Below are 12048 nucleotides of genomic sequence, written 5' to 3'. Positions count from 1 at the left end.
GATTTCAAAGACGTTTTCGCGTGGTCCTACGAAGACATGCCTGGAATCGATCCTGAGATTGTACAGCACCGGATCCCTCTTGACCCCGAGGCCCGACCGATCAAACAAAAGCTCAGAAGGATTCGTCCGGACTGGGCCATCAAAATTAAGGAAGATGTCACCAAGCAGATCGATGCAGGCTTCCTGCTGGTATCCGAATACCCGACTTGGTTGGCCAACATTGTTCCAGTACTGAAGAAAGATGGCAAAATTCGAGTATGCGTGGATTTCAGGGATTTGAGCAGAGCTAGTCCGAAGGACGACTTTCCCTTGTCGCATATTGATGAGTTAGTGGACTTCACAGCGGGGCATGGTTTGCTTTCGTTTATGGATGGTTTCTCAGGCTACAATCAGATAGTGATGGCACCTGAAGACCGGGAGAAGACTGCTTTCACCACCCCGTGGGGGACGTACTGCTACAGAGTCATGCCGTTTGGGTTGAAGAATGCTGGAACTACATATCAACGGGCTGCGACCACAATATTGCATGATATGATCCATAAAGAGGTTGAGGTGTACGTGGATGACATGATTGTCAAATCCAAGGAAAGAGAGGGCCACTACACTGCCTTGCAAAAGTTCTTTCAAAGGATCAGAGAATTTCGGTTGCGGCTGAATCCTCAGAAATGTACATTTGGTGTTACAGCGGGAAAAATGTTGGGGTTTCTAATTACACAAAGGGGCATCGAAGTCGACCCTTCCAAAATCAAGGCCATCTTAGAAATGCCACCACCGAGGACTGAAAAAGAGGTGCGAGGCTTTCTGGGTAAAGTGCAATTGATAAGACTGTTTATCTCAAAATTAACCTTGACTTGTGAACCACTTTTTGGTCTCCTGAAAAAAGGCAAGAAATTCCAATGGGACGACCGATGCCAAGCTGCTTTTGAACAGATCAAGGAATATTTGCAGAACCCGCCTGTGTTGTCACCGCCGGAGTCGGGGAGACCGTTGATATTGTACCTGTCAGTGACCGAGACCACAATGGGCTACATGCTCACACAAGAATTCGATGACAAGGTGGAAAGGGTCATCTACTATCTGAGCAAGAAGATGCTAGAGTATGAGACTCGCTATACGCCATTGGAAAAGGCTTGCTTAGCTTTGGTATGGGCTACCAGGAAGCTGCGGCACTACCTGTTAGCTCACTCCGTAATGTTGGTTTCACGACTCGATCCCATCAAATATCTTTTTGAGAAACCGGCACTTACGGGTAAGCTAGCTCGTTGGTTGATGTTGCTCTCCGAATTTGATCTAAAATATGTGACGCGCAAGTCAGTTAAAGGAAGAGCAGTAACGGAATTCCTAGCTGACCATCCAGTGGAAGGGGGTGAAGCAGTCGAGTACCTATTCCCAGATGAGGCCATTTTGCACATCGACGATGAAACTTGGATAATGTACTTTGATGAAGCGTCAAATCAGTACGGGTATGGGATAGGAGTGCTGCTGATAGCGCCTAACAAGTCCCGTATTCCTCTAGCCTTCAAACTCCGATTCAAAGTCTCGAACAATGAAGCAGAATATGAGGCATGCATTGCCGGTCTAGAGGCGGCCCTAGAACTAGGGGCAAGACGGTTGGACGTCATCGGGGACTCGAACCTTATTCTGTCTCAAGTAAAAGGAGACTGGAAAGTCAAAGAAGAAAAGATGATGATGTACCACCAGACCTTGGACTTGTTAATTCCTCGGTTTGAGAAGCTAAACTTTGCTCATCTACTGAGAGAGAACAACAGGTTCGCAGATTCTTTAGCAACTCTATCGTGCATGATAGACATTCCGTTCGGGATCCGGATTCGTCCCGTCATCATTGACCAGAAATTCGCGCCAGCATACGAGTCAATTGCTGCCATAGATGAAGTTCAAGACGAAAACCCCTGGTATTACGACATTTGGAATTTCTTGGAGAAGGAAGCATACCCACCAGGGGTAAATGCCAAGGATAAAAGGGCAATCAGAAGAATGGCCGTTCTGTTCATCATCTGTGGGGGTAAACTGTATAAGAGAGGTCACCTACGAATGCATAAGCTATGTGTTAAAGCTGAGGAATCGAAGCGCCTGATTGAGGCCATCCATGGAGGGGAATGCGGTGCGCATATAAACGGAGTAATGCTAGCACGGAAGATCCTCAGACAGGGTTACTACTGGTCCACCATGGAAGAGGATTGTATCAGTTTTGCCCGGCGATGCCACAAATGCTAGATCCATGTGAATCGCATGAATATTCCGCCGTCAAAGCTGTACAACATGACTTCACCATGGCCATTTTCAGTTTGGGGAATCGATGTGATCGGGGCTGTTACTCCAAAAGGGTCGAATGGGCATGAGTTTATCCTGGTCACGATAGATTATTTCACAAAGTGGGTCGAGGCCCAATCATACGCGGTGTTGAAGGCGTCGCACGTCGCAAAGTTCATTAGAAACAACATCATCTGTCGTTACGGGGTCCCGAACGAGATAATTTCAGACAACGGTTCCCACTTCAAGAAGGAAGTGATTGACTTGTTAGAGAAATACAACGTGGCTTTTCATAAGTCATCTACCTATCGGCCGCAAACCAACGGAGCAGTTGAGGCCGCCAACAAGAACATCAAATGCATATTACAGAAGATGGTGGAGACCTACCGAGACTAGCCAGATAAACTGCCGTTTGCTCTGTGGGGCTACCGGACTTCAATCAGAACTTCTACTGGGGCGACTCCATATTCATTGGTTTATGGAATGGAGGCTGTTCTACCTATCGAAATTGAGGTTCCGTCTTTGCGAGTATTGGCTGAGTGTCAAATAGTCGAAGCAGATTGGCAGCAGAGCAGGTTTGAGGAACTCATGCTCTTTGATGAGAGAAAACTGAAAGCACTGTACCATGTTCAAGGTTACCAGCGTAGAATTGCCCGGGCTTTCAACAAGAAAGTTAAGTCCAGGAATCTAAAGGAAGGAGATTTGGTGCTCAAGGATAACCGAGCTCCTATCCACGACCCTAGGGGCAAGTTCAGACCCAATTGGACTGGCCCCTACTTCATCAAGTCCATCTGGTCAGGTGGAGCTGTGGTTCTGATGGACCTAGATGGCCTAGAGTTCTCCCAACCGATCAACATGGACAAGTTGAAGAAATATTACCCCTGAGAGGCTCGCTAGGCTGAAAACCCGAAAGGGCGACCTAAGCAAAAGTTACAGCACAAAAAATTAGAAAATATAAAAACTGAGCTCGCAAGGCTGAAAACCCGCAAAGGGCGGCCTTGGCAAAAGTTAGAGCGCAAAAGGAGAGTGAAAATACTCGAGCGAACCTAGGCCTGAACTACGTAAGGCTTGATTCACATCCTTGGGATACGTAGGCAATTTCAACCTGGAGTTCAGACATAAACTTTTCCCCGATCAACTTTGTCCAGTTGATCATCTCGGTCATCTTTGTCTACTCGGCATTCAAGAGTTCAGTTAAGGTCTCCAGTACAGTGCTTTGCAGACTAGGGGCAACTTTCCGTTGCTATGCAGTGTCGCAGTACTCTTCACACTAGGGGCAACTTTCCAGTTGCAGGGATCCGGGGTTATGCTTCTCGGTGACAGATCTCAGGCTTGTCCAGTTCTAATCCACATCGAAAATGTCTTTGAAAAGTTTTAATAAAAGCTGACTTTGTTCAAATTAATCTTTCTACAACTAAGACCATTTTTGGACCAAAGCGAAAAATTTTCAGTACCACAACCTTCAATTTCATTGATTTCAAAACAGAGTTCTCCTGCTCTTGCATATAATCGAAGTTGTTTTTTTTTTTACATTCATAAAGAAAACTTGAAAGTACTAATAAAGAAATAAATTTGGGGCATAGTCAAGTCAGGTGTTCCTGCGTCCCCTCCCAGAGCTGGTCGAAGCCTCTGACGCCAAGATGGGCCCGACCTGTGCCTCCTCATTGAGCCAATCCAAGCACTCATCAGACAAAGTGCAACTGAAAGTAGAAACGGGGGCCAGGAGTTCTCTTGTCCTCCACGCTCTGGCCTGCCGAGCAAGCTGTGCGCCTCGGGCTGGGAATGCAGCAGGATACTCTATCCCCTCTGGCGGGCAGGTCTGATCATGGCCAAATTGACGTCGAATCCGGAATGGGAAGTAGAATACACAGTGAGTGAGACCAATCAATTGAATCCCAATCTGCCGAGACATGTTGTAACTCATTGCCGGAAGGCTGAGCCAAGGGCACCGCCAAGCAATACGGTCTGCGGACAAGCGGCACATCCAAGCGAACCACCATCCCTCATCAAGGGCATTGACTAGACGGTGCCGGAAGAAGTAGCCGCGAGCTGAATATGCTGGGCAAGAGTCCACAACCTGCAGTTTGTCCATCAACCATACCTGGGAAGGGATGAAAAAAGAGAGAATAAAGAATAGAGAGATGTACGATGAGAGAAAAGTGAGAATAGGGTTTTTGTGAGAAAAAACGAGCTTGAGGGCCGAGCGATGTGAGCAATATATATGCGAGATTGGGTGGGAAACATTACCTGTAGTAGTAGTGGGCTCCCTGCTAATCTGGTCGTCTCACGATGATAAAAAGCGTCTAAGCCCATCGACGTCTCAGCCAGAGTCATGGCAATACAGCTCTTGCCCTCCTTCAAGCCTTGGGCAACCCCGGTCAGCCGGACACTAGACCCTCCGGAGCCTGAGACAAATCGAAAATGAGATAGCATGCACAAACAGAGGGCGTGTCGCCGGAAGCCTTGCCAATGATGGTTGTTGCGATCACCAGCATCAGAAAACCGACCGATCAAACTCGGAATATCCAGCATCCCGTCACAAATCAGAGACCGGGCGTCACGCATACTGAGTCCGTACATTTGCCCTAAGGATTGGGCATGACCAAAATTAAGTTGGGGCAGGAGCTCCTCGCCGCGCTCGGACTCCATTAAGGCTCGGAAATCTTCAAAGGTAGGACATATCTCTTGCCCAGCGAAGCTAAAGACATGCGTCACCGGGTTCCAAAACCTCGCCGCAACATGGAGAAACGGAAGATGCAACGGGGTACGACCCAGAGTCAATAGTGCATTTATGTCGAAACCCCGAAAATTCAACTTTTCCAAGCCGTCCAAGCTAGCAATCCAAGCTGTGAGATTTCGAGCAAGAAACTCTTCCATTAGAGCAAATCAGTGTGGAATTGAGAAAAACTACGAAGCTGGGATCTTTTACAGGAGATAAGGTTGGGTGGAGGACAGGTGTCAATATTCTGGTGATTCCCTCATTCATGGCCGGCCGGCCAAATATTGTGCCGACCGGCCATAACTTTTTGCCGACCGAATAAATTTCTGGCCGATGGCTATTTCTTGTGGCCGATGGCCTCCCCCCCTGGCCGATGGTCTTCCTCCTTGTTCCCTGAGCTGTTTATGCTAGGGATCGGGGAACTACACCACCTCCAATTCCCCCCGGTGATCGATTCTTGCGGAGTCACGCCTGTCTGCTTATCGAGTTGTTGTACGTTTGCTTATCGAGTTGTATTTCACTCTCTTTAAATCTTTGATTTGTTTATCGAGTTGTACTCACACTTGGTTGGTTATATCATGCCTTTGTTTTGCTTATCGAGTTGTAAGTCAGTTGTACTCACACTTACGTAGACCGCATGTTTTGCTTGCGTAGACCGCATGTTTATAATCAATTCCATTACTTGCGTAGACCGCATGTTTTGCTTGCGTAGACCGCATGTTTATAATCAATTCCATTGCTTGCGTAGACCGCATGTTTATAATCAATTCCATTACTTGCGTAAACCGCATGTTTTTCTTGCGTAGACCACATGTTTTGCTTGCGTAGACCGCATGTTTATAATCAATTCCATTGCTTGCGTAGACCGCATGTTTTGCTTGCGTAGACCGCATGTTTTTCCTTGCGTAGACCGCATTGCTTTCCTTGCGTAGACCGCATGCTTTCCTTGCGTAGATCTCATGTTTTCCTTGCGTAAACCGCATATTTTGCTTGCGTAGACCGCACGCTTGAAACCAATTTTTTGCTTGCGTAGACCACATGCTTATGTTCAATTTCATTGCTTGCGTAGACCGCATGCTTATGATCAATTTCGTTGCCTGCGTAGACCGCGTGCTCCACTTACATGTCTGTGCCTTCACAGCATTGTTATGCTTCCCACTTGCTTTGCGTTGTCACGCATTTTCAAGTACATTAATATGCATGTTGTTAATCACATTGTACCTGTTAAGTTTGTTTTCTTTGCAGGCACGATATTGTATGTACGGTTCATTTAAGGCTGGTGTAACCCGACGAACCGGACAGGTATGGTATACTTCGAGTGAGACGTATCGAGAATTACATAATTCTCTTACATCCTTTCTGCATTGTAGTGTAGTTTGGTGAATGCTAGCTTAAAACTGTCGCATGTTATGCTTCGTCACAGCTTTCTTTGCATGATCATAAGTTATGTTCGGCTTTGTGCATTGTCTTGCATCTTGCCCCCGCCTTCGGGCACATATCTTATTTGTCTTGCATGTTTGTCTGAGTCTTCGGCCTTGTCAAAAATGGGTCGTCTCTGGGCTTTGACATTCACTCTCGTCATTGTTATGACTTTCGAGTTCTGTCAAAGAGGGGCAACTGTAGACACCCCATTTTTGACCGTCCTCAAGACTTGGACGTCACCATTGGAACACTTGGTGATTACCCTTGTTTGTGTTCGTCTTGAGTTCCTGGAGGTCTCGGTTGCACGCCTTGCCTCAGGATTCCTCGACTCGACCGTGTTGTGTCTGGTTTTGCACCAAACACTTATGTTTTGCCTTGGAGGGGCAGGGAATGCCTTGTGAGGCATCCCCACACATCACCGGCCATGGCTTGAGGCCACCGGCCAGTGATCTTATGCCATCGGCAATGTATATTGCCGGTCGGCACTCTTTGTTGCCGGTCGGCCATTTATTTTGCCAAAATGACAATTTTGAATGGCCGATCACTGTTCATCTACTTTTAGTAGATATTTTGTGCCAGCTGTGATAGCTGGCACCCACTCTGTTCCCCTCCATACACGTGTATGGAGGGATTTCCCTCTAAGCAAGCTTGTTTGGTAAGCTTTGCAAGAGGAAACTTCTATAAGAAGAGAGCTCTCCTCCTTCTTCTAGGTTGGAGTTTTTAAACACAAAAACCAGAGCTTACACATATACATCTGATATATACACACTCTCTCTCTATATTTCCCTCTCTCTCCTCCCTTGTGTGTGTTTTCTTGGCCTAAAAGTGCATTTTGACCTTACTTTTGCACTAACACACACACCATTACACCTTGCTCCGAGATTGAGAGGCATTGAGGGTTGTTTGTTGAGGTTTTGGACTGATTTTGGTCAGTAGAGGGTGGCTGGACCAACTGTTCTTCAAGGGTTCTTCAAGGGTAATCACTTTACTTTAGTTTCCCCAATCTTGCATTGGCTTTTGTCCTATCTTGCTTTCTGTTTTAGACTTTGTGTATAACTGAAAAAAGCTTTGTATTTTCATTCTTAAGACATCTCATTGAGGTCATTTTGGCATTGGGGGTCGAACTCCCCCTCTTAGGCCTCTTTTGGCCTCTTTTGGTGCCTTTTCTTTAAGCCTTGTTGACTTTGTTGTATTGCTCTTTTCACCACTGAAATCCAGTGGATTTTCAGTGGTGAAGAAGATGGTTTGAGGTCTTGCATAGGGGAAGGACACCCCTCTCCCCTTTGTCTCTCTTTTATCCTTATTTTTTGGCTTAAAGGGAAACTTGCATGCTTGACTGATTTTGGCCCTATTTCAGAGGTTTTTAGGTGTCTTTTGATCATAATATATCTCTATCTTTGGTCGGGTTTGTGGTCTTTTGCATGCATAATACCCTTGTTTTGTATCCATCCCTTTTGCATAGAAATGCATCTTCTATTTGGGCTTCCATGCTTGCAAGATTTAGCTTAGCTTGTTGAAGCTTTCGGTCATGATTTGTCATGCTTAAGGTCTGTTGGCCACTGTTTTGGTCATGTTTGACATGCTTGATGTAGTTGCTTTGCATTTTGGCTCGTTGGCCTTGAGTATTTTGGCTTCTAGCATGCTTAACTTAGACTATCCTCATGATTTGGCATTATTTAAGATCATATTTCAGTTCATGTAAGGTGGTCTTATATTGTCATTTGTGTCCCTTCCCATGCTTTAAGGTGTTGTAGTTTTGTGCCTTGAAATGGGCATTGTGCATGCTTGTATGTTTAAGACATTTTGGGGCTACCATATCAGCGGGTTTTTGGGTGTATTTTGCTGCATTGAACATCTGGTTTTGGTCACTTAGTCCATGCCATGAGTGGTCATGATGATTGTAGTAGAATGCTCCTTGTTTGTGCCTTAGCTTTGGGCCCCTTTGCCTTGCACGTTGGCATGAGTGCTTGTTCACCATTTTGGACACTTTTTGGTCACTGTTTTGGGATGGACTGAGGTCTGCCCTTCATGGTTTAGCACCACCATTACATGATCATGTTGCATTGTTTTGGTCCTCATGCTTACATTATATCATACTTGCATGTTGGCATGGCATTTATCTAGTTGCATCTCATATACATTGTACCATACTTGGCACATTTAGAATGCACTAACTTAGTTTGCATGTTTAGGTTGCATTACATTTGGCATGTTTTTCATTTTAACCTCATGTTGTGCATTTGAGCCAAGTTTGTATATATGCATTGCATCGCTTGGTTTGGGGTGTCAAACCGGGCATGGGGATTGAGGAGTGTTTGTACTTCAAGTGACAAAACGCGCCTCAACCCTCGATCGTCAATCCCCTTGACTCCAATATGATAGGGTATTGGTATTCATGTGTTTTGTTTGCATGCATTTTACATTGAATTGCAACCTCGGCCTCTTAGGCCATCATGCATCAAAAATGCACAATTGATGGCCCGAAGGTCGAGGGTCACGCTCCCTTGAGTCTCTTGCATGATTGGGAGTGTGACCAAGCTCACATTTGCTCAAAATTCCATGCCATGTACTACTTTGCCCTCTGCTGCTGTCAACTGTAGGTCCCAGCAGGAATTTGTGGCCGATCGGCAGTGTTTAGTGCCGACCGGCAAAGAATATATGGCCGATAGACTTGAAAGATGCCGATGGAAATTTCCCATGGCCGGTGGTTATTTCTCTTAGCCGATGGTGTTCTACAGTGTGCAGAGAACATATTCCAAGACTTTGGCAATTTTCAGAGGAGAAGGGCAGCATTAACAGAGGCAGCAGTGGCATGGTACGGGTTTCCGGGCAAGATAGATCGAGCATGCGTCATTCGCATATCCCGAGGCAGGGCTGCGGCCATCTTTATTCTGCATTTAATTTGTTAAATTAGAGGGTATGTAATAATCAATTAGCTAGGATAGGTAATTCATTATTCGGATTGTATTATTCTTTTGGTCCCTCCGAGCGAGGGCAAATTTGTAATAAGTGTGGGTGCGTGTGTGCATGTCTTCCAATCCCACGTCTTTCTTCCCTTTTATTTACCTGCTTATGATGGTAGACTAGGGCATATTTAAATTAGCATACCCTATGCTAAGCATGCGTGCATTCATACATTTGCCGTGCATACACCGGGCTCGGCGCATCATTCTAATTGCATTTGTATTTCAATTCCAAATTGAATACGTGTTAGTTGTAGCATTTCACATGTCAATGTAGATAGCCGAGCCTATCTTAGTTGCATCTTGCATGTGTTGCACTAGCCATCTTAACATAAACTAGGATCATGCATATGATTATTAACTAGTTTTTGTTTTGGCTCGGAGTACTCGGTAAGCATTTATGCTTTAGCATACCGCATGCGTGTGAGTGTTGCCATAACAGCATGATTACCATGAGGCTAGCTGCTTATGTGATATAACTGCTTGAATGCCTGTGGATGGAGGTTGAATTACCTAAATTGGAAAAAATGCATTAAAACTGTGAGTTTTAAGCCCACTAGATAGTGGCGAAACCATCTTGTCTAAAAGCCCACTCGAGGGTGGCAAAATTTGCATTTTAGCCTACTTGCGAGTAGCAAACCATCTTCAAAACAAACATGCAATGTTTTGTTCCAATTTAGGCGATTTGGTCTATACTTGTTTGTTGCGCGCATAACATAGTAATTCTAGGCTAATAAATGGAATAAGAACACATAACGTTTTCAAAACTGGATATTATGGTTAGCAGAGGCCGATCTTCGGATCGGGCGAGAGGGGGTGCTCATAGCTGACCTTCCCCAATCGTACCCAAGTTCCCGAGCCGAGGCAACTTTGGTGATGACGGACACGTGGCCTTTGGCACCGAGTCAGGGTTTCCTAAATTTTCCCAAAATAAAATATTTAGGTGGCGACTCTGTATCTGGCAAAGCAGTCCATGTTTGGCACTTCTTTCAAAAATTTGTTTTCTCAAAACGATTTGCTGGATTTGGACTCTTTGGTTTAGATTAAGAACCATGACAATTTGAGTTCGAACTGCAATAGACCCACAAAACGAACGGAACGGGACCTCACCCTCCCGGGGCGTTCGGGGACGTCTACATAAGTCTTCAAGACAGTCAATAACTAGAGTTCATAATTATAATAATTCAATTGGTCCAATTAACATGTCCACAATCTACATCAAGTTAAGGAATGTACACCTTCCGCACAAATTCCCATATAAACAATTGCACATAGTTAAGGTAATACCTGCGTCAGTCGTTTCAATATTCCGAGCATTTTCTGGAACTAGGGTGTAGGGACAGAGCTAGTCGTACTAGCATTAGGCTTAGTGTTGTTCGGATGAGTTCGTAGGCAAGATTTAGCCAAGTGCCCTTTTTGACCACATCTAAAACAAGTCCCTAATAGGCGGCGACAAGTGCCCCAATGTTGTTTCCCACATTCTCTACAACTAGGTATACCATTGTTCACATTGCTTCCCCGACCTTCATTGTTCAAAGCTATTGCCCTAGATTTTTCATTCACAGAGACCATTGAATTACTAGTCATTTCAACTTTCTATTTCTTCTGTTTCATTCTTTCTGATTCAGTTGATGATGTTGATTTTGATATTCTCAAGGCTGCTATGTTTGCCTCGAACATTAAGGCCCTATCAAGAACGTCCACGTACTTCGGCAATTTTAAAATGCCAACTCGGTCATACACATCTAGGTCAAGCCCACCTTCAAATTTTCTAGCCTTTTTGTAGTTAGTGTCGATCATGTGTGGTGCATATCGGGCTAGTTCAGTAAATTTCGCTTCATATTCGGCCACAGTCATATTGCCTTGTTTTAGTTGTTCAAATTCGGATACCTTCCTATCTCGGATGCATTGGGGAAAATATTTTTCGAAGAAAATTTCTTTAAATCTATCCCATGTCGTACCCTCATTATCATTTCGTACTAACACCCACCATCTCCTAGCTTTTTCTTTAAGTTTGAATGTCGCCAACAAAACTTTTTGTGCCTCAGTACACGGAAATACTTCAAATATTTTCTCAATTTCTAAAACCCAAGCCTCAGCTTTCAGTGGTTCAACACCCCCTAGAAATTCTAGCGGCTTCATCTTATTATATTTCTATGCCAAAGTTATCAAATCATAATTAGCTAGTTCAGGTACATGTATTTGCCTTTGTTGTTGTTGACTCAAAGATTCAGTTAAGGCTTTGACAGTTCTTTCTAACCGGCTCATTCTAGCATCAGAAGATTCAGATTCGTCTACATTCTTTGCCCTTTCCATTTGTCTACACACAAACAGGGTGATTATCAATATTGGTATAGTCCTTACTGGCTTCATGTTTCAGTTCATATCAATCACATTCGTCATTTTATCTTAACTTAAATATATTCACATAGGTCACGCAGTCTTTCTCGTTCATATAATCACGTTTACAAGAATTACACGTTCGATATCGAAAACAATATTACATGTTATTTCTCATAACTTCTTTGTTTATGCACATAGGTTTCGTTTCATTTTATTTCATTAAAGATATGTTCATAATAGGTCTCATATTTACACATGACAATGCAATGTCCCTATTTCATTTCTAGGACATCCTATAGCTCATACGGACTTGTGTGTGCGGTATAACTC

General features: G+C 44.4%; 1 protein-coding gene across 1 annotated transcript; it reads right to left on the bottom strand.

The window, feature by feature from the left end:
* Positions 1-10971: 10971 nt before the first annotated feature.
* Positions 10972-11691, bottom strand: LOC114280697 (uncharacterized). Its single transcript, XM_028223067.2, has 2 exons — positions 11572-11691; positions 10972-11529 (listed from the first exon to the last, which is right to left on the bottom strand). The coding sequence occupies exons 1-2, from the start codon at positions 11689-11691 to the stop codon at positions 10972-10974; spliced, it is 678 nt and encodes a 225-aa protein (XP_028078868.2).
* Between the last annotated feature and the right edge of the window lie 357 nt (positions 11692-12048).

Source organism: Camellia sinensis, chromosome 15 (assembly GCF_055761805.1).
Source record: "Camellia sinensis isolate YWXY chromosome 15, ASM5576180v1, whole genome shotgun sequence".
NCBI lineage: Eukaryota > Viridiplantae > Streptophyta > Magnoliopsida > Ericales > Theaceae > Camellia > Camellia sinensis.
Note: the sequence above shows the minus strand (reverse complement) of the source record. Positions and strands in the feature narration are given on the sequence as shown.

Excerpts from the sequence above, each read along its gene's own strand:
- LOC114280697 (XM_028223067.2), bottom strand. The coding sequence starts at position 11,691 with ATGGAAAGGGCAAAGAATGTAGACGAATCTGAATCTTCTGATGCTAGA. Across the intron at positions 11,530-11,571 it reads AACAACAAAGGCAAATACAT|AAATATAATAAGATGAAGCC; the intron begins GTACCTGAACTA and ends ACTTTGGCATAG.